Below are 22,384 nucleotides of genomic sequence, written 5' to 3' on the forward strand. Positions count from 1 at the left end.
AATAAGATCGGGCAATCGGAGGAGAGGGAACAAATTGCGAATTCAGAAGACCTAAGCGGGAGAGAAGGTGGTTAAAACTTTGATGTTGATGCGTTTCGATTGCTGATGGCGTCGGATTGATTTGCAATACCAATGGAGGTTAATACTCACTCACCTTGACAAAAGAGGTTGTCTAAAAAGGTTCGCCGTGTGTAGAGCCTAGCTGAGCTCGACTTGACTCCATACAGCAATGGAGTCACGTATCTCACCGCAAAAGCGAGAGCTAGGCTGTTGCGAGCCTACGGCCTGGCGTTCATCAAAAGTACCATAACATCCCCAAACAGATGACAGGTAAAACCTGCCCCTGAGTGAGCGTATTAATGCAGAAGCCAACCGCAAAGATTGGTACGCAAAAAGACCTAGTCGAAAGTGCCGTGCATGCGAACAGCGGAGCCCAATAAGCGGCTCAGGAATCATTATCCATCACAGAGACAGGAGCGGCTCTCCGCCAGACTCTGCTTCTCATTTTCACATCCTCCATCTGGTCTTCCTCAAAAGGCCGTCTGTCGACCGTTTGTTGTGCTCCCACCCCCAAAGCCGGCTCCTTATGACTGCATGGGAGCTGAGATCTCACACCCCGGAAATATCTTCCATACCCGCCTTCGGGCTGTACTTGCCGGTTTGACGAGGTTTACTCCCTCCCATTGCTTATTTTAACCAAAGAGGGGCTTTTGAGCAGAGGAGACTTGCTCTACCGACAACAATCCTGGATTTACGCGCGGGAGAATTCGAATATGATTGACATGGGTGCATGAAGGCATCAATGCGTACCATCACTTCGAACTCATCGGGGCATTTCAAAGGTCCTAGCTGTTGTTTGGCTGTGTTGCTAGTCCGATCGAGCCAATGGATCCACCGACGCTTGTCAGTGCGGCTTAGAGACCAAGTGCATGTGCTTGTCGCGCGATGTAGTGGGAACGTACCCCTGGCCTGTTGAGCGATTCACCCCAAACACTCTTTCTTACACGATCGACAAATTCGCCACATGTGAAATCATAGCATCGAACGTGGCCGAGATGGGGCAGTTCAGATGTTAGCAGCTGCTAAACCCCGCCGATCCGAATCCCTGTGACCGCAAAGCAATGCCCACGAGAAAACTCAACACTCCCCCAAGCGCAGGCGCCTCTCTTTCGTTCCGACCACTTCAACAAGCCTGATCGAATTGCCCTTATGCTCGAATGGAACGCAACCGTGTCGGGTCGGCCACCTCGCAGCTTCGAACCAAGACCCGCGCTAAGGCAGACTAAGACGTGCATCGATTGCTGCCGCAACTTCCGTTGAACAAAATCAAGTGCAACATGAACGAAATAAATCAACAAGGTCATCTCAGAATACACGATACGAACCTCTCACCGGCCATGTCCTCCGATTCGAATTGTGTGCGATATTATCAGTGCCGGCCCGTGTTGGTGCCTAGAAGCTCACTGACTTGTGCCCGTTCCTATGCGTTGATAGAGCTGCGTGTGTCTGGTATTCGTGCCCTTCAATACTGCAACCCGACCCTGCGCTCTCTCAGATTGAAGAGCAAACTGAAAAAATCTTGTCCTGCTCATCTTCAAAGGTCATTCCATATATGGACAGATCGATGGCCACTCATATCCAAGTGAGGGCATCAATGTCCACAAGCTATCCACCTCTTACAAATATGACGACCCTGTCTCATGGGTATAGCTCTGTCCCTCAACACTACCACACACATCCCCCTCTCGGTCCTGTCTGTGTTCCAAAGCTCGGGGGGCTCTGCTTTGGCATTGTATGTGCCCAGCCAAGTCGTGTTTGATCGTGCGCATTCTTGAACCAGCTCTTGAGGTGTTGGTGCATCTTTGATAAAGAACGCAAGGGGATGCTCTTGGTTGGGAAGTGCATCAGACAGATAGTTGCCTGGAATCCATATCGGACCTAACTCTTTGCGGGAAAAGAGTTTTGAAAGAGGACATCACAGACTACCCCATGTTAACTCAAAAGGTTCACTGCGACCATGAGATTCGAGAAGCGGTAGGGGCGGAAAGTCTTGGATTTTCGATTGCTGATACGCGTTGACCATAGTGAACGACATGTGTTGAGTCATAAGACCTATCTTGCACGCAAGATCTCCTCAGTAGCTGCACAAAGACTGGGTGAATCAAAGACATGATGGTAGGATTATACCTCTGCGATCGTCCTGCATCTGAAGTGCCCTCCGTCGTGTTCTGGCCGGAGTCCGGGCGCCTTTCGAGATATGTCCACAATCGATTTATGTCTGTGACGTAGTCGCAAGATTGACAAGGCACATTTTTGATAGCAATCGGGAGGAGCATATGGCTAAGCCAACAGAACGTCCGTCCCAGATGACTTCGGGCGAGTCTCAACATCTAGTAGATTTGCTTGAGGGGGACAAAACTCGATATACTGCTTATCGACAAGAAGTTAGGTCGATAAAAATGAGAGCTGAAGGCCGGGTAACGCGTGTTGTCCGTTGCGAGATGCGGTTGAATGAAGGTGGCAGCTGGAGCATGTTAGCTGCCAATGGATAGCGGGACAGGTACCAAACTGTCGATCAATCCCCTGGATGAGCTAAATGATTAGCCCCAAAGGCAAGTTCTTCACTCGTGTGCAAGATGTATGGAGTCTGCAGTTTTGGCAGCAACATGACCTTCTGATGATGGCATTCGCGGCAGTGCAAAGCCAGAGGAGACAATCTGCAGCAGCGAGCCGGTGGAGAGAAGACTAGTGTGCAGCTACCGGCGGCAGCTACACGAGCATTGAATTGAGATACAGAACAATAAATCAGCTCTGAGCAGCGGGGAATTAATTGAGCCTATCTGAGAGAATGGATGATATTTCCAGAGGATTGCAGGTTTGTCCACCGGCCTTGTTCTGTTCTTCGTGATGGGCGGCGGAGACCGCCACGGGCCCAGGGATTGGTTGGGGACTTCTTCCGGGGTTTGGAGGTGGTCGAGACAAGCAGTCTTTTCCGCTCATACAACCATTCTACCACCTCCAGATTTCCAATTTGCACCTTCATCGATTTGATGGATTCTTCAATTGGCACTTTGACACCCAATCTTCCTGACTAATCCCGATTCCTGTGTTGCTGCTATGCTATGGAAACCCATCGGGGACGTTCAGCATACCAAAACGTGCCATTACAGAGCATCCGCAGCGTCCGTGATGGTCAAGTGGCCCCCCCCCCCCCGATTCCGATGGTATATTGGGTGGAGTACTAGCGATATCCAGATACCCAGTGATACTTGCCACTGAGGGTTTCGGTGTGGTTTAGGGTGAATTGTGGCACTTGTTCACTGTCTACGGGCTGCAACTCAGGCTCGATTTGTGACGGTTTACCCCTTCTGTAGGCGCCAGTGAGCCTATCAGTCCACCCTGTCCCCCAGTTTGTTTGGCCTAAAAGGCATGGATATCTTTTCCTCCCTCGTCTCTCTCTCTGTCTGGTTCCAACCTGGAAGATGAAGGCTCTCCCCTACCACGCAAAGAGCTGATGCGCGGAAGTGTCGGTTGAGTGTGCGACTCTTCGGACACCGCATTGACTGCTCAGGGGGTCAGCCTCAGCCGACTGCCAGTCTGCCAGCCTGTCACTCTGTCTAGGAGGGACTAAACACTACTCATTGCACTCTTACTTCCTATCACTGCAACTTTCCCCCCTCCCTGGCCGTCCAGATATCATCCCGTCGATAGTGCTCCGTCTCAGTGGGAATCAGCCATTCTTTCCTACTATTCCATTTTACGCCCAGCCTCATCATTTTCCATACCTTTCTATTGCGAGAATCCCCTGACGTACTCAACCGGATCATCACCAGAACCCCGTGTCGCTCCCGTCTTGTGCAGCCTCTCAGCCACTACCCCGCGGGACCTTGAGGCAGCCAAGGCCAGCAAACTTTTGCCTTGTGACGATATAACAAGATGACTGCGGAAGAGAGCAGCTCTGCCCCAAATGGAGATAAAAGGTAGACACTTTTCAGCCCTGGAACTCACTACGCTAGCCCCGCATTCGTTCCTGCCTAACCGTCTGTGATGTTTGATAGCCTCCACAACGACCACACGGACGACACTAGCCAAAGCTCTGATCTTGAATCAAGCACCTCACAGGCTCCTGAAGAAATTGCAGCCGAGCTTGACTATTTTAGAGGTCTTCTGGAACGGATTATGACCATTGTCCGCAGCGGAGACCAGGCGCGTGTTGCTCACTTGATCTCCATCATTCGTGCCAATCCCTCTGATACCGACATCTACGCTCTACTGAACAACGATCCCGGCATCAATGATATTCCAGAAGATGAAGAAGACGAAAGCCCCAGGGAAGAGAACAATTAGAGTGCCACCCGAGTCATGCCTCCCATGAAGTCAAATTCGTGCTCGGCAGGGATCCGTGATAAACTTCATGGGCTATGGGACAGTTCCTCTTCGAGTTTACCTTGGTTGACCGTAGGACGCACTAATGGAGAGGAGATGGTTAGGTGGAACGTTTTGTCACTTAGAATCTGGTTTAGTCGACCACTGAGAAGGGAGAATCGCCTGTCTGTTCCTCGGAAAGTACTCCCAGATGAAGTTGCGGCTTGCAGTACAAGCGCACACAGTATCATTTTCCGAGGATGTGTCCCAGAGGATAATCCCATGAGGAGGTTGTGGCGTGACTTTATTCTGCATATCACTAGCTGAGTCGCTCATGACGCTGCCCATTCAGATGCACATTGACCACATGTGCAGAGTCTGCCAGCTAGCCAATGTGAGACGACCAGGTTCACACTTCGACTTACTCGACAAAAAGACACAGTATGATTATCATATCGCGTCATCTCCTGATGCCACACACACGAGGTCGACACGATCAGCCTAACGCTCGCTTTGACGTGCATCAGAACACTGTCGTTCCAACAACAACAACGTCGGCCCGTAAGTGCCAGCTCCATGATCCATTCTCGACCGGTTCCCCCATGCCAAAGTGTAGCGGTAGAACATGGGAATGTCACCTCCTACAACAGCAGGTAGACTCGAGCAAGTCGAACGCAAATCTGTTTCTGCCTCCTACCTAGGATACACTTTCGTTGCCAATAGAGCTCCCCAGGCATTGCGCGTGTGGACATAGCCCACCCGTACTAATAACCAACGCCCTCCCTCTCTCAACCATTCCGCCCAGTTGAACCTCGAAATCTTTTCCCAATTCAGAAATACCTCGTATCTCCAGGCGAGAACAATCTCGTATCACATGCCAAACATCCCCGCGGGTGTTGTAACCCGCTCGTATATGTATATATACCACCCAAAACCATGGCTCAGGAAAGTGTGGATTACGATCGATCGGTCGGACGTTTTGACTCAAATCCAGGGTTGTCTGCTGCCTTTGCCACTGCGTCTCTGCTGCAACACTAACTGCCATCCTGGCTGGGACCGGCTGTCTCGGTTGTTTGTATAATCTTCCTCTTGGGTATTGGCCTTGTTGTGAGGTCTCTAAGCGGCTTCGTGCGTCTTGTCCCTCTCGTTGATACTAGGGAGACTTCCGATGGACCTTCTCTCCCGGGTTATTACCGTCACCAGGTGTGACGGATCATATCCGCACGTATACTTTGGAATAAAGCTAAAGCTAGCCTACTGAAATGAAGTTGAAAGGTCTGGGATAAGTAATGTGGCGACTGGAAAGAGGAGCTAGGCGCCAGTCGCCTAGCTCGCCTCTACGCAGAAGACTGTTGCACATACAGCCTTCATCAAACTACGAACGATCTGTCCTGCGAGAAGTTAGAGGATGACCTCCGAACACTACATATTTGATTCGCCACGTATATATGGATGCTTTCTACTTTATTACACAACACCTTAAGGCGTGCAGCGGCCGGTGAAGCGAGGATACAAGGAGCAGTCCCTGACGGTGTAGCGGGCACACAACCAGGCCAAGAAACGCTCGAGACCGAAACCGTATCCACCGTGAGGGGAGGTTCCGTACCTAGGAGATGTTAGTCAGACATATCAAAGTGGTGACAGGGAGGAGGGGGGGGGGGGGGGGCAGAGGCAGGAAAACGTTGACATACTTGCGCTGGTCAGTGTACCAGTAGTAGGGAGAGGGGTCCATGCCCTCGTGCTTGTAGGCGGCCATCAGCTCATCATAGTCGTCCATTCTCATACTACCACCAACGATCTCACCGACACCGGGCATCAAGACATCGACACTCTCGGTGACTCGGCGATCCTGCTCGTCCTTCTTCATGTAGAAGGCCTTGATCTCGGCGGGGAAGTGGGTCAGGAAGATGGGTTGGTTGATGATGTCGGTCATCTTGCGCTCGGCGGCCTCGGCGATATCATCGCCGAACTCGTGGGGCTTGCCCTCCTCGTTGGGAATGTCGTGCTCACGGAGCCACTCAATAGCATCGGAGTAGCGCATGCGCTTGAAGGGACGGCTGGGTGGCTTGAAGTCGGGGTTGAGCTTCTCGATGAGCGTGTTGGTGGCAGGATCGGCTAGCAAGATTTCGATGACACGGCAAATCATGTGCTCCAGATGATCCAGGAGATCAGTGAAGGTGATGAAGTCCAGCTCCGCCTCAATGTGAGTGTACTCGGACAAGTGACGACGAGTGAGGGACTTCTCAGCGCGGAAAGAGGGGCAAACACAGAAGACATCGCCAAGCGAGGGGAGACAGGTCTCCAGGTAGAGTTGGGACGACTGGGTCAGGTAGGCGTCCTCCCCGTAGTAATCGAACTTGAAAAGAGTGCTTCCACCCTCCACCTGGGTCTGCACCATGGCGGGAGGAGTGACCTCCAGCATGCGCTTCTCTTCGTAGGTCTGGCGGAAAGCCCGCAGGGTGGCAGCGCGCACCTTCATCACCGAGGAAATGGTCTCACCGCGGAGAACCAGATGACGGTTGTCGTAGAGAGTCTGGGGATCGGCGTCAGGGGCGACGCGGTTGGAGATGGCATCCTTGTCACCAGCAGCACGGCCGATGATGGTGAAGAAGTCCGCGTGGAGCTCGCGGTTGTCGGGGGCGTGTTGCTTCGGGGGCACAGCACGCATCTCACCGTGGATGGCAATGGAGGTTTCGAGAGTGAGAGTCATGGCGTCGTACGTCTTGACGAGCTGACCGGTCAGAACGCACTGAAGGTAGCCGGAACCATCGGTCAGGGTAAGGAAGATAACGTCCTTCTGGGGGCGGAAGCGGTGGACACGTCCAACAACGCGGACACGAGTACCAGGGCCCTCGGATTCGGGAGATCCCAGCTTGACGACGGCGGGGTCGGTTTCATCGAGGCGGATCTTGACGGGCTTGGGAAGGGAGGTATCTTCCTTGATGACGACCTTCTTGGCTTCCTCCAGGATAACCTGGCGCTTCTCCGCCTCTTGCTTCTCGCGGATTGCCAGCTCTTGTTCCTTGGCGGCCTTTCTCTTGCGCTGCTCGTAAAGGTTGGTGGCCTTCTTGACGGCCGACTTGGTGGCGGGCTTCCACTCGAGCTTGTCGGCACCCTCCTCGGCGGGCTCGGTCTGGGACTTGCGGGTCAGGTATTGGTTTCCTTCGGAAGGAGGGTGCTGCGTGAAAGCGTGGACAAGAGTCTTGTAAGGAGCGGATTCGGTGCCGGTCGCGGTCGACTCGTCCCGGCCGACATCCTCGTCGATATAGATGGTGGCCATTGTGTTGGTCCTCTTGCAAGGGATTGTGGTTTGAGGGTATTGAGTCTATGTTCTAACCAGGGAGCAGTGTGATCAGTGGATATCCATTTGGAGACGTGCATGTGAGTCACACACACCCTCTGCTTTATCAGGGGCGACTGGAGTGAAGGACAGGGGTATGATAAGAGTACGGAACTTACACCTTAACCAAGCGGTCAGACAAGGAAATCCTACCACAGCAAGTCCCGTCTGAAGGTGAGGCGAGGTTGTCCGAATCGCACAGTGCGGAAAGACTATCCTCTCTCGCGGAGGGGTAAATTTCTGGATTCCGCCCAATATCCCCGCGTATGCCTCAGGCAGAGAAGGCTTTCAGGCCACCGGGCATTACTGACGGAACACGCATCCGGTCGTCCCATCAGTAGGTGCGTCATGCCTCAACCCTTCGTATTTAAAAGCAGAGCATTTTCGGTAAGCTACTACATATAGGACAACACAAGACACAATTAGTACTTTCTTGATAAGGAGCCTGAGTTTGCAGAATGCCGTTTCCTGCGGGGACATATGAGTATAATAGGCACTCGTACTAAATCGCCTCAGTCGCCTCACCCTGCACTTCTGGTCGCTTGCCATTGAAACTCACACAGATTACGGTATCTTTTGAAGCAGTGCCACTTTTTCCATCAATTGAGATAACTGAGAGTACTTAATTCCAGTCTGCCATCTACATGCTCTCCCCCAGATACCACGAATGTGACCTGTCTGACTGTCTAGCTGCCTGTCTGCCTAAGGCACTAACAAAGTAGTGGATGCTTCTGCAGCCGGACCGGATCAAGATGAGTTCCGTGCAATATCCCGAAAATCCTCTCTCCGGTCCAGGAACACCCCACCGTCAGACGGTCTGTGGCTGGTTGACACGCCCCCCATTGCCCAATGTGGATAGTGACTACTAATTCCACGGTAACTGATCAGAGGTCTGAATGACTGATCGCGCGCGAGCAGAAGAAAAATAACGTCTGTGAAGGAGATGCATCTTATCCGGATGGAAGACAAAAGAGCGCGTCGCGGGAGGAGTGTCGGCCCTCTCTGTTAGGGGCTATCTATGCGCTCGCTTCACATCAAAAAGAAGATCAACAAAAATATCATTATTCCATTCAGATCCTGGACGCGCGAGGCTAGTGGTCATAGTCCGCCCGAGACTTGGCTGACAGACACGAAGACGCGGTTGAGACTCGAATCAAACTACTCGATACTCCTCTCAAGAAAGAGGTAATCTCATGGCTATGGATACGATACCATTATCATGAAGTGTTGATCCTAGACGCTGGTCCCAGAGCCTTGCCGGCCAAGCAAAAAAAGACTGTTTCAGACAATCTGGTGACAGATAGATGGTTGGATCATTCGTTCGATGGGGTCCTTTTTCCCCATCTTTGCTTCAAAACTACGGATGTACTAATCAACTTTCACTCCACAAGGGAAAAGAAGATTATCTGCCACTTCTAAAATTATCGACACCTTCAAAACTTATTATGATGGCTCAATCGACCTTGGCTTTGCCTGAGGAATTTCCCTCACCCCCTTTTGCTTTGGTCCCGTTCGACAAAGACTGCCTAGTTTAATCTCCCCATATCATCGGTCACATACCTGTCCCCTCTCATTCCTTGCTTACATGATCCTCTCTCTTTGTGGTTACGGTTGCTCTCTCTCGCCTTTCTGACGCTTCGTGTTTCTTCCCGGAAATTGTCGGCGTTGACCAATTTCATTTGTTTTAACCCAGTTGTTCATTTAATTTTCAAAGTCTTACCTTTTTGAGTTGAATTTTCTACTGTCTTTTCTTCAGACATTCTTTAGTGAGCCAGGTGTGAGAGGGCAGCAGCCTTGCGAAAGCCCCAGCAAATCGCTCAATAATATCAAGGTATTATCTTTCTCGACGGACAGTCTATCGCTCTATCTCTCACACGCCCCCCTTTTCCCCCTTCCTACCAGGGGTCCCCTTTTGCGTACCTTATTCTTATTTTATTTTATGTTTTTCTTACTCCATCAGACCTCTTTTCCTTCTGAACTTGAATTGGCAGCTTTTAGTCTGGCTTTTGGTTTATCATTTCTTTCAATTGCTTTTGTTCTTTGCAATCACCTTCCTCTCTCTCTCCACAGTCAATTTCCACTTATCCCTTTTGAGCTCAACTATTGGTGCCTTTGGCAGACCTTCTTTGTCACCATTTGAAACTCTAGCAATCTGGCACTTTACGCAGGGTTCGCTGGATTATTCCTTTCATTCCACTTCTTGATGTCGGTTTTTTGAATTCGTCTTCTCATTTGACAGACCCATAGCACATTCTCACTATTGTTCACCTGTTTGATCGCCATTACAATTTTGGTTGAACTGCTGTTCGTCCACTTTCTTTCTTCCTGGTGCCCCTGTTCCAGTCTCTTGGATCTCGGCCTTCTTTACCCGCAAACTTAACCCACCCCCCCTAAACTCAACTAAACCATCACAGGTTTGTCTCCGTTCCACCAGCCCATCCGCTCATTGTCCATGCACATTCCAATTGACTACTGGGATCCCTTCTAGACACGTCTCCGTTGGAAGAGGACTTCTGCCCCGTGCTGTGTCCTTATTCTTATTGCTTTCATTCCTCAATCGCCTTACTCTCATTCTGGCCTCTTGAGCCTCTCTTCTTGTCCTTATTCCCCCCCCCCCCCTACTCTTTCTGGGGGTGATCTTCAGGCCCGGCTTTTTTCCCTCTCCCCTGGCTATTCTTACCGTGTCAATTGCATCGTACGTCCTCCCTCCCTTTGGCCCTTGGCTGGGTGACATCAATCATCCCATCTGCGACTACTCACCCCCGTTCTCTTTTTGTTTCTCTAGGGGACTCTCGTGTCCAGTCGCTCTCTTCCCTCGCCATGCAAACCTCCGATGCGAGCATCCCGAGTCGTCTGATTCCCTCCAAGTTCTCTCATCTCAGCGCGGACAACACGGGCTTCTCCCACGGTGCATACAATTCCAACAATATTCCCTTGCAGGGTCTATCGGACCGGAACGCTCGTCGTGCCAATATTCCTGCCATCAACACCTCAGCTCCGATTTCGGACACCATGGGTTCCGCGGGGACCGCGTTCGACATGAACTTCACTCCCCTCCTACCGTCTCAGCTGCTACTTGGTAGTCCTTTCCAACCCGGCACCCCATCCGCGTTTGCCTCACCTCAATTCGCCAACTTTGGAGGCTTTCCACAAGCCAATGGTCCCACACATGCACAGAATCAGAGCCACCCTCTCGCAAGTCCGACTCAGCCTTCACAGAATCATGGTCTTTACTCCGGCATGTTGTCGCCAGATGGCATGGGTAACTCCCAGATGCTAGGAGCTCCGCAGTCTCCCGTAGGAGGCTTGAGCGGGTTGGGTAACGCCGCGTTTGGCGCTCATGCCGCCTCGGTAACCCCTGGTTTGCTTTCTGGAACGAGCCGCACTGTTTACTTGGGCAACATCCCTGCCGAAACTTCTGCGGAAGAGATCTTGAACCATGTGCGGAGCGGTCAGATTGAATCCGTTCGCTTGCTTCCCGACAAGAACTGCGCATTTATCTCTTTCCTGGACAGTAACTCCGCGACACATTTTCACTCGGACGCTATCCTGAAGAAGCTCGCCATCAAGGGTAACGATATCAAGGTTGGATGGGGAAAGCCTTCGCAAGTACCTACATCAGTGGCGCTTGCAGTGCAGCAATCTGGCGCATCGCGGAATGTCTACCTGGGCAATCTTCCCGAGGAGATGGCAGAAGAAGAGCTTCGGGAGGAACTTGGCAAGTTTGGTCTCATCGACACTGTCAAGATTGTCAAAGAGAAGGCGATAGGTTTTGTCCACTTCCTGTCGATCAGTAACGCTATGAAGGCTGTCTCACAACTACCTCAGGAGGCCAAGTGGCAGGCCCCCCGGCGTGTCTTCTACGGTAAAGACCGATGTGCATACGTCTCAAAGACCCAGCAGCAGAACGCCGCCCAATTCTTGGGCATCGCTCCAGGATATGCTCATATTCTTAACTCGGCAGACCGTGACCTGATCACTAATGCGCTCGCTCAACAGTCTGTTGCTGCCGCAGCCGTGGCTACCACAGCTGGTGGCGTGAACAACCTCGGTAATCGCACTATCTACCTGGGCAACATCCACCCCGAAACCACAATTGAGGAAATTTGTAATGTCGTACGTGGCGGACTTCTTCACCACATTCGTTATATTCCGGACAAGCACATATGCTTTGTCACCTTTATTGACCCGACCTCGGCGGCCTCGTTCTATGCCCTGAGCAATCTTCAGGGCCTCATGATCCATAACCGTCGTTTGAAGATCGGATGGGGTAAACACTCGGGACCCCTCCCCCCAGCCATTGCTCTCGCTGTGAGCGGAGGTGCTTCGCGGAATGTTTATGTTGGAAACCTGGACGAGACCTGGTCGGAAGAACGTCTGCGTCAGGACTTTTCAGAATATGGAGAGATTGAGCTTGTTAACACATTGCGCGAGAAGAGCTGCGCTTTCGTCAACTTCACTAACATCGCCAATGCCATCAAAGCGATCGAGGGAATGCGAAACCGGGACGAGTACAAGCGGTTTAAGATCAACTTTGGCAAGGACCGGTGTGGAAACCCTCCGCGTCAGGCTGGTAATGGTGGCCAGCAAGGCCGTAACGGTCCAGGAATGGAGGGCACACAATCACCCTCTCCGGCCCTGAACGGCTATCAGCAGAACCTGAGCCAGTCCGGCTCTGGATCCAGCCCGACTCACCCCGCTCTGTCACCTGCCCCTGGGTCCACTGGCTCTCAGAATGGACACCCCGGCAGACACCCTCTGCAGCAAGTCTCCTCGCCGTCGGGCATTCTCAATGTCGGAGCCAACAATCCACTGACAATGTATCTCAACCAAATGTCGGCTCAGCAATCTCAGGAGCAGGAGAACCGGCTGAATGATCCGATGACCCTCGCTGCGCTCCAGTCTCATTCCCAAGCCCCTCAGCAGCAAAGTCTCTACAACACAGCAAGCACTGGCGAGCTCGGCAACGGGAGTATCGAAGCTCCGTTACATCAGCACAAGCCTTCCATCAACGGGTTTCTGAATGTGACTAATGGTTCATCGGGACCTGGCCACCATTCAACTGCCAGCACGGGTGGCTTGAGTGTACCTCGCGCACAGCACTCCCGAGCTGTCAGCCTGCCTTCATTCTCTCAAGAACCTTTTGGGCATATTTCAAGCCAGGCTGGACCACCTCGTTCGGGAATGGCTCATCAGCCTCAAAGCAGCTTCTCTAGTTTCTCGTCCGCTCTTGGGGGGCTCAAACACGCAGGCTTCGGATTGGCAATCCAGAACGAAAGCTCGCTTCCTGGTTGGGCTGAAGAGGAGATTGGAGCCAAATGATTGCTGCGACGAATATCTCTTTTCTAAAATCCCTTGGGTGGTTTCACAATTTCATGCCCCCATTTTGGCATCTCGCCATTACCTTCAGTGTCACCATTTTTGATCCATTTCTCTGTATTGGCTTGTCGCCCCCTTGTGGTTTTTCACCTTCTCTAATTGTCTAAATGTTTCGTTTCTTGACCACACCACTTTACACCGTTTAATTCCCTCATTTCTTCATATACCATCACTTGTATTGCTAGCTGGGTATGATTCTTCTTCTTCTTGATCTTCTTCTTCATTTGCCCCTTCTTTCCTTCTCTTCCCCTTCTCTGCTTCTCTTCTTTGGCTACTTACATTATTTTATTTGATCTGCATTTGGCTACGAAAGCGGGCGGGATCTCGGCTGCACCGCAGATCGGTTGGCTTCGGTCTGTTCTTTATGTTTCAAGTTGCCCATTTGCATATGTGATGCCATTCGACGGAACTTGATGCAGAGCACACAGCTCCCCCTGTTGCTTTCCTGATAACGACAAAGGTTATATAGCGGGCGGAGGTAATTGATACTGGATGATGATAGCGCTACCGCCATCAAACAACATAGGAGAGACGAAGAGGGCTATCCTCAAGAGCAAAGAAAATGACAACGCCTGGTTAATATGTGCAAGAGTGTGCAAGGGTGCAAGGGTGCAAGGGTGCAAGTAATGCGGATCGTACAGTACTGTTTCCACCCGCTATTTGGGGTAATTTGTTGATGGTTTGCCCGACTTGGTAGCATGGAAAAAGCATCTATAGTCACGTGATGATAAGACCAGCCAGATAGCGCTAACCTGAACAGGGATTACCATGATCGAACATCCCAAGCTGCATCATAGCTTTGACTTCGCCTTCATCAGTAGCCGTGTAAACCCCAACTTCACAGCCTTTTCGCTACTACCTCATCATGTCTCTGCCCCCGGAGCAAATTAATATCAAGCGGCGTCGCGAAGAAGAGCCCGTCGACACATTATGTGAGAAGGACCCTTGCTTGATTGCTTTTTTTCCAACCATTCATTGCATAAGAAGCCGTTTCCTCAAATTTCTGACCTGGCGACAATCTCGTCTATCTAAATTCCAACACTACGGTCCTTTCTGCTTCACCGAGGAATAGAACTGACTCACTTCAACAGATATCCAATCAGAGCTTCATCAAACCAAACGAAGGTTTACAGACTTTGTTTTCCAACGAGTCCAGGTCAAGGGCCATGGTCCCAAGGGCACTACTAGCGGAACATCCTCCAGTCCACCGCCCCTGGCGTCCGGGCAGCAACGGGTGATTCACACTCCACGGTCCGTGAGTAGTTGTCTGTTTCCTTCGAGCACCGCTGCGGCGGACGGTGGTGTCCCCTTGGTGCGGGCGACATCGCCCGGGGCGGAATTCCGCGAGGAGCGCCGCCTCGCCGCCGCACGGCGGGAGCACGACGAGAAGCTGAAGCGAGCGTTGCACTCATCGCCGGGCCCGTCGACTTCGCTGTCGCCGGCTGGCAGTCGCTCGCCGGCCCTGGACAGTGGTGCCGCTGGGCCCACCGCCGCCGCCTCCAGTGGGCACGAGAGTCCCGCTTCCTCGTCATCCGCAGCTGCCTCGCAGCAGTCGCTGCGGCGGTTCCAGATCTCCCGGTCTAGCACCCCAATCAACAGTACCCTCCGGGGGACGGGTGCGGGGGTGCAGAAGCGGAAAGGGGACGGGCCCGTCGCGATTCTGGTGGAGAAGCTGAGGCGCAAGCCCCATTCGAGACAGGCGTCCTTTGTGGCGGATGCGGTTGCTGGTGCTGAAGGGTTGGATGGGATGTCGAGTTCGGGCTCTGGTGCTGGTGGGGCGGAGGAAGCCGTTCGACCGCGCAAGCGGCCCGTGGTGAACCAGGCGGAAAGGAAATGGAGAGAAGAGCGCAAGAGCGCCATCTCGGCTGCTAAGCAGCATATCTCCCAGGTCCTGGATCAGGAAGCCCAGGCTTCTCACCAGAGCACCTGGGAGGATGAGTCGGAGCGACTCGCAAAGGAGCTCGAACAGGTGGCCCTGGAGTTGGATGCGGAGATGGAAGTGGACATGCAGCATGCGGGGCCGCATAGCCCCCAGAGCAACATTGGGTCCTCGACTTTTGGAGGTGGGCAGCCGTCGCCGTCTCATTCGGTGGGAATGCCCAAGCCGCCCCTGAAGTACCAACCGCGAACGCCCAATAAACATCGCCCTACGCAAAAGCCCCGGGGGGGCAGCGCTGTACAGGACCCTCACTCGGCCGCAACGGCGACCGACGCCCTGCCTGCGGAGCAGGATGACGACGAGGAGAGCGACGGCGAATATGTCTACGATACGTACATTCGAAAGCCGCTTCCAGTTAGTGGCATGCTTACGGACCCGCTGGCCAACCTGGAATCGGACCATGATGCCTGGTTCAAGCAGCACGGAATCGATATGACTCGTCAGGACATTGGGGTTATTGTCATTACGCAAGAGGACGAAGAATATTGGGAGAATTTCGCTGAGGAAGAGGAGGATGAAGAACGGTGGGACAGCGAAGATGCAGACTCGAATGGTAAGTCCAAGCGCAAGGTCCCGTCTGATTGTGACGACAGGAAGAAGCGAAGGATTAAGGATGAAGGATTGAAGGGCTAACGGGCATGGCACGACACAGCTGAGAATAATCCCGCAAATGATTATCCGGATGAAGAATTGTCGTGGGACGATGAGGAGGACGCGACGGCTATCTACAGTAAATACCGAATTCATGCGCGGTCTGATGACGAGGAATTTGACTTCGACGACTCCGGCAGCGAAGGGCGCCGTCGATTTGACTATGGACTCCGGTCACACGTGGAGTCGGATGAGGAAAGCTGGTGAAGAAGGATTTGAATAAGGTCTGTGGGACTGAGCTCAGAAAGCGGGAAGGAATTATTCACAAGTCGAAGAAGGCAGCCGAGACTAGCTGGGGTGGCTGCGTCTGCAGAACGAAAAGGCTGCCTAGTTTGATAGAGGACGGTCGATGCACGGTACTTTGAGACTGGGTGCAGTGCTGCAGGTCGCAGGAGGAACCGACAACGACCACGGAAAAGAGAAGATGATACACCTAACCAACGAAAGACCTATTCCTCGATAACGATTTTTGGTTATGCGCGCGTGCGAACGATGAGGCAAGAGAGCTCCAAGGAAGATTCAGTCTACGAGCCAACGCATTCATGCGTCGCCAAAGTGGCAGCGGCCTTTCTGCAGAATTCGCAGCCATTGTTGTCAAGCTCAATCGGCGAAGAAGCAAAAAAAAGGAAAGACAGTTCACGACAGCAACAATCTGCAGGCTTTGTTCCGGTGCTAGCATCTATTCGTTCACTTGCAAATCAGTCAGCCAGCCAGCCAGTCTCACCCAGTCAGCCCTGCGATGCGTCTCGAAGAGGAAACAGTCAAGATGCTGGAGATTGTGCAGCAAAACTATTCATCCCATGAACAGCCAGCTATCAGTTTCCCGAATTAGATTGAAGATCGTATTGGCCGATGATCGTGTCTCGAAAGGAAGCGAGCGGAAAGACAGACAAGACAATCAAATAGATTGGATTTGATGCAGATCGAATGGAATGGAACTGGTTGATTGACTCAGTGAATTTGAATGATTGAATGATTGGAATGATTGAACGATTGACAGAACGAATGGGCCCCCAGAAGATGATGCGGGGTAACTTGGACGACAATCCCCAACCTTTCCATCCATCCTTCCATCCTTGCCTTTTCTCATCGAATCCTTCTTTGTTCACCCCTCAACAATAGTTTTCTCCATCATGACAACAAGCGAAGGATGGCTAGCTTACCCGCTTAACTACACCCGAATAATCCCATGATACTTGCACATGCACAATCTCATCATCGTTTCTCCATCCCAATCCTATTCTTTCCTGAGCGTGAGGATCCATGCACGATCGCCTTGTGGTCGGTAAGAGGTCTTTGTTTCAATCGAGTTCCTTGTCCTGTTCCTTTCCTTATGCTTCTGCCTTTTTTTTTCCCTGCCTCTTTCTTTTTTGCTTTTTCGTCTTCCATCCCAGGTATCGATTACCTATGGGCCCGTAGTCAGAACTCCATCGTCTAATCTCTATCAACTCATTCGCCCGAGATCCACAGACACCGCTGTAACCCATGGTATACTACCTGCGCTCACTTGCTCGTCCTATGTAAGAGGCTCATATTATGTAAAACGGCTCTTGATACTCAATATGATTGAGTCATCGTCATCATCACCATCCACAACAACCATATCGCATCCATGCCTCCAGCAACCAACACCCGATGATCTTTCTATTCCCCCATGCCCAACCGTAGCAAAGCGAACATCACCGATCATTCCCGCGGGGATATTGTTGGTGTCAATCTTACAATTCAATCCAGAAAAGAAAGGACCTCGATCAGCATGGCCTCCTACTACAAACCGCCTAACCGCCCCCCAAACCCCCACAGATATCCCACTTTCGCTCAAGCATTGAAAAGATCCCCATAAAGTTCTAGACATTTTCTTTTCCTTTCCGCACCGCACCGCACCTACTCTTCCTTGGGCTATTGCGTCAGGTCCCAGTCTAGCGAGAGGGGGGCTGTGCAGTGAATTGAACATAAGAAGCAAGTGCTGAGTAGTTGGTGAGCATGCATAACATGCAAAGCAAGGCCTGAACTGATATCATGCTGACGATTTGAGACTGGGCCTATTATGGAAGTACAGTTATTGATATACTGTAGACTGTACAATGTATGGTATAACGCTCACAACACACCATGCAATATGCAATATGCTTTCGCTTCGTCCTTATTGCCTTGCACTCACTTGTAGCGAACCTGTGTAGCTTAGCTTAGCTAGCTAGGTGGTTCTCTTTGGAATCAGCGTGCTTCCTCTTGTACTGTTCCTCTAAGCCACCAGTGCAGCTGTAGATTATCATACATGGTCAGGAGGTAGAGGGATAGGTCTACTGTAGTAAACTAGATTTGGAACCCAGGTGAAGTACGTGGTAGATAGTCAACAGTAACGAATCTCCTTTTCCCCCTGTTGGGATGGTCGGAGTATTCTGGGAAAATAAGCGAGGTGAGTTATTTGTCATGCTTCAGCCGAAGCCAACGTATCATTGTTATACATCATATCAGATCATCTTTCAAAGGTTGGATCTCAAGGCTTTTCCACGCAACCTTCCCTTCTCTTCCCGTCTTATGCATGACCAATTCGGTAACAAGTCTTCTTGTATTGCTTTACCTGAGTACCCGTTGTTACGAGCTAAAAATGTATTATCATTTTTAATAATACACGTATAGTACCCGTATTTGTACATAACGTTACCTTTCGTACCTCCCCATCAACGAACGATCTCGGATTTCGGAGGTAACTTATGGTGCGATGTAGTCGGCGACATAGGCACGAAAAGAGTAAGATTGGTACCCACAAGGGTATCATGGTAGAATTCTTCCACGTCAGATAAGTCCTCACGGATAGGTTGAACGAGACATTCGCCATCAAGACAAGAATGGTAGTCCATCTAAATGGTATTTGGTAGGTCTGGCCAGACAGACAGGGAGGTAAATAGGTGGTAAGCCTCCGTATACAAGAAAGCAACAAACAAGTGTAAATCGACGAATTCCTCCCACAAGCCCAGTGCGTTTTATGCATGCTCATAACGACAAGAAAGCAGACATCCTCCCAGGCAAAAATCAAGACATGCTAAAAGTGACTTTCAAGTGGCAAATAACGAGCGTAAGAAAAGACAAAGAGAATCAAGAAAATAAGACAGAAGAATGAAAAAAAAAAAATAATTAACGTAGAGGTATCTTCGGGGTCGGCCGTGAAACAAAGATGTGTTCAGGTAGCAGTGGAGTAGGTAAGAAGAGAGGGGGGGGGAGGAGAGAGAGAGAGAACACGCGCTGATAAGCGCAGGAGGCAAAGAAATGACTCGACCACCAGGCGGATGCTGATGAAGCTATCCGAAAACAGGATTATTTACCTCGCAATTCGTCGTCTGCGCACCGTTTCTTTGTCCTCGCGCATCCATGGATACCAGGTCCCTACCCACTCAATAACTCCAAATTTCGGAGCCCCCGAGTCGGCAACTCCCGCCCCCTCCCGCAGAAAGTCGCCGTCACGCATGCGGCGCTGCTCCCGTAATGTGGGACACTTCTTCTCTTTGATGAAGCGGTAAAATTTGCATTGGATTCCTTGGAACCCTCGTCGCTGCCGATCGGGGAACTGCCTGTTGAAGCTTTCACGGACCTCCTTCCACTCTTGGCCGAGGTCCACACGGTGGTACCAGATGAAATACATCTCTTCTTCTTCGTATTTGGGTCGGGGAGGCCGCCGTCGCTCCGCAGCATTGCTGGAGCTGCTAGATACCGAATCGTATCGATCACGAGAGTAAGGATCCGGGGAGGATTCCACCGATCGTGTCCGGTAGGGCAGGTATCCCTGGTCCTGCGAGTCCTCCTGGTAAGGATGGTGGCTCTCTGAGTAGGAAGTATAGAAGTACTGATTCGGACTGGGCGGGTATAAGGGCGAGCCGTGCTGGCTATATTGTGACCGAGTACTGGCAGTTTCGCTTTCTGCGGATGGATTCAATAGGGAATCAATGGCCATGCGGCTCTGGCGAGACGAGGCAGGCAAGTAGCTCGCCCGGTGCTGCTCGTGAATGGCCTGCATTTTCGACTTCGTTGGCGTTTGTGACGAATTTCCTCGAAGATGGTTGTCTTGCACAAGTACACAAGACTCAGCGTAGAATAATATAATGAATCAAGGCGAGCCACAGTGGGGAAAGTACTGGGCACCACTAATAAGAAAGGAAGCAAGAAAGCAGATGCAGGCTCAGATTGAACTCGCACCTTTTGTATATGAAAAAGACGGGGTAGCAACAATAATGAGGAAGGTACCACCAGGGACTCGACTCCGGTATCAGCAGGCAAAATGATATCTCAAATAGTAGAGAAGCCAGGATAGTCAAGAAGACTCGAGAGACCGGAGAACCGAACGAGGAAGAGAGGAGAGAGAAGAATAAGAATGATCGAAATGAAATTGGAGCACGGAAGATCGAAGCCACCCAAATGTGATAGATAGTAGGAGTTTAGTTTCCCCAATAAAGGCCAAAGGTAGTTCCTTTTCCCTCTCCACGGGGAGCGAAGTAGAGTGCTTGGGCGATTTGCAACAAAAAGTCTAGGCGGATCAATGACGTGGGAAGACAGAAAGAAGAAATGTCAAAGTAAAAAGAGGAGCTGTGAAAGATGGAAATCCTTTCGGGCCAGCCTTCCTCCTTAAAGCATTACCAACGCCGCACGAGACTTCCGGTTGGATTTCCGGTTGAGGGCAATGGCGACCAAGGGTCCCGGTTAGTGGTGTTTAGTTGTGCTGACCCATGCAGCGGTACCAGAGCCCTGGGACGGACTGGCCTGTAATAGAGGCCGACGGTGACTGCGCCCCCGGTGTCGTCGTGGGGGGAGGGGAGGGGGGGTTTGTATGTCGCTTCTATGGCGGGTAAATGAGGTTGACCGGAGTGATGCGTAGCGCCAGCAGCAGCAGGAGCAGGGGTGGGTTGTAGCGTGGTGGTAATGGGTGGGTGGGTAGGTAGGTGGGTGATACGTCGTTTGGTAACGGGGACGAGAGGGGTCGAGTCGAGGCAAATGCAAGAAGCGAAAAGAGTCTTGTGGTGATGATTATTATGGTGATGGTGGTGGTGATGGTGATGGTGGTAGTATCAGTAGTACTTAGTAGAAATGGTTGTCTGGTGAAGTTGATGCTTTTCTCTTTTCGTACCTTCCACTTCTAGTACTTCACCTCCGCGGGGAGGCCCTCTTTAAGAGTTATATACTGTACAGAACTCGCACCCAGATAGATCTGAAAAGAATAAACTTATCAAGTCAGCGGAGATAATGCCCTTGAAAACAGAGAAATTATGATTGAGAGGGGACAAATTTATTCTTTCATCCCAAAAAAATAGGAAAAGAGAAATCAAAACAAAGGATAAAAGACAAGACGGGAAAAAAAAACAATTCCCCAGCGCAGAGCTTGTTTCTTATATGCAAGGATGCTGTCTGGAAATGTTCATTCAGTCATTTTGAAGGATTTGCCACTTTTCTCCACGATAAATGGAGCCTCCGCAAGTTCTAAACGGTAAGAAGTGTAATACTGATAATAACAATAATAACAATATTGATATTAACAATAATCTTGCTGATGTGGATGTCATGGACGGACGGAACAGTTCGGGGAGTGGAGATCATCCAAGGATCACGTTGGCAGGCAAGCAGGACAGACAGACAGACAGACAGACAGACGTGCAGTTCATGCTGGAACAAATCAGTGTTCGTGTACTGACTTACATGTACTAGTCCCCGTTGGACCGGGTAATTACATTGCGGCTACCGTATTTTTAAAGTTTTTCATTTTTCATTTTTTTTTAAAAAAAAAAATTCGTTTTCGGTTCTAAAATGACTATCTTCGAGCGAGGGATGGAGGGGGAAATACCTGGGCTGATAGTAGAAAGGAAAACAAATGGATATGTTTTATTTATCTTGAATTCCATTCGATCGAATCTATTGTTACCCACCCCCCTCCCAGACGACGGATCCAATGACATTGAATGGAAGCAAGCCAGCCTAGTGTTAGTTCATGCACCCTGCTCCATCATACCGAGAATCAAAGATGTGAACCCCCTTTCCTCGACAGCATTGAAGGAGCCGCAAGAAAGAGCTTTTGCCTGAAGCAAAAGACCGACGGTGAGTTCGGGTGGAGGGAAATTTGACGCAGGATATTAGATTTCTCAAGTCAGTGCCGCGCCAAACGAATCAATCAATGATGGTCCATAGTGCGATGGAGTGATCAGTTGGACCCGTGTTCCGATGATGGACTAAGCTCCGCGGGTCCAAGTCAATCAATCAGTTTCCGAACTCGCACGGTGTCTCGATGCTCATCATTCAGGGTTGACGGAATGCCGGATGACTCCCAGGATAACCCCCAACGCATCCAGGCTGGAGCTTGAGGATTGGTTGACCCCATCTGCATGCGCAGCGGGGGAACAGAGGATAGAATCAGACAATCAGAAGAAAAAACTAAGGAACGGACGGATCTATCCTCGTCCTTGCACGGACTTTCCCTCTCGCGCGCGAGCCTATGCAGTCATAAAGGATGCCCTTCGAAGGTTCTAATTCAGGGGACCGTACGGTTTTCTCGCCTACCTACCTGGCTCATCGCATGCAGCTCGCCTGCTGGCTGGGGGGCACAGATCGATCGGCCTATTGGGGTTATGACAAATACTCGATGCGACTGACTAACTAGGTAGTCAAAGTGAGGTACATTATATCTGCACAATCCCAGAAGTGAACATAGCGAGCGATCATAATGAGATTCC

At 51.0% G+C, this 22,384-nt stretch overlaps 4 protein-coding genes across 4 annotated transcripts; 2 read left to right on the plus strand and 2 right to left on the minus strand.

The window, feature by feature from the left end:
* Positions 1-5,759: 5,759 nt before the first annotated feature.
* ASPACDRAFT_78927 (asparagine--tRNA ligase DED81) lies at positions 5,760-7,910 on the minus strand. Its single transcript, XM_020205292.1, has 3 exons — positions 7,825-7,910; positions 6,057-7,697; positions 5,760-5,971 (listed from the first exon to the last, which is right to left on the minus strand). The coding sequence occupies exons 2-3, from the start codon at positions 7,643-7,645 to the stop codon at positions 5,845-5,847; spliced, it is 1,716 nt and encodes a 571-aa protein (XP_020056348.1). The 5' UTR covers positions 7,646-7,697; positions 7,825-7,910; the 3' UTR covers positions 5,760-5,844.
* Positions 7,911-10,525: 2,615 nt separating this feature from the next.
* ASPACDRAFT_28833 (putative differentiation regulator (Nrd1)) lies at positions 10,526-13,027 on the plus strand (the record flags this gene model as incomplete). Its single annotated transcript, XM_020199592.1, has 1 exon — positions 10,526-13,027. The coding sequence occupies one exon, from the start codon at positions 10,526-10,528 to the stop codon at positions 13,025-13,027; it is 2,502 nt and encodes an 833-aa protein (XP_020056349.1).
* Positions 13,028-13,949: 922 nt separating this feature from the next.
* ASPACDRAFT_43651 (Iwr1 domain-containing protein) lies at positions 13,950-15,881 on the plus strand (the record flags this gene model as incomplete). Its single annotated transcript, XM_020201297.1, has 3 exons — positions 13,950-14,016; positions 14,176-15,576; positions 15,676-15,881. The coding sequence occupies 3 exons, from the start codon at positions 13,950-13,952 to the stop codon at positions 15,879-15,881; spliced, it is 1,674 nt and encodes a 557-aa protein (XP_020056350.1).
* Positions 15,882-18,993: 3,112 nt separating this feature from the next.
* Positions 18,994-19,686, minus strand: ASPACDRAFT_60819 (uncharacterized protein; the record flags this gene model as incomplete). Its single annotated transcript, XM_020203597.1, has 1 exon — positions 18,994-19,686. One exon carries the CDS (start codon positions 19,684-19,686, stop codon positions 18,994-18,996), a length of 693 nt encoding a protein of 230 aa, XP_020056351.1.
* Positions 19,687-22,384: the final 2,698 nt, after the last annotated feature.

This window comes from Aspergillus aculeatus (assembly GCF_001890905.1).
Source record: "Aspergillus aculeatus ATCC 16872 unplaced genomic scaffold ASPACscaffold_8, whole genome shotgun sequence".
Taxonomy (NCBI): domain Eukaryota; kingdom Fungi; phylum Ascomycota; class Eurotiomycetes; order Eurotiales; family Aspergillaceae; genus Aspergillus; species Aspergillus aculeatus.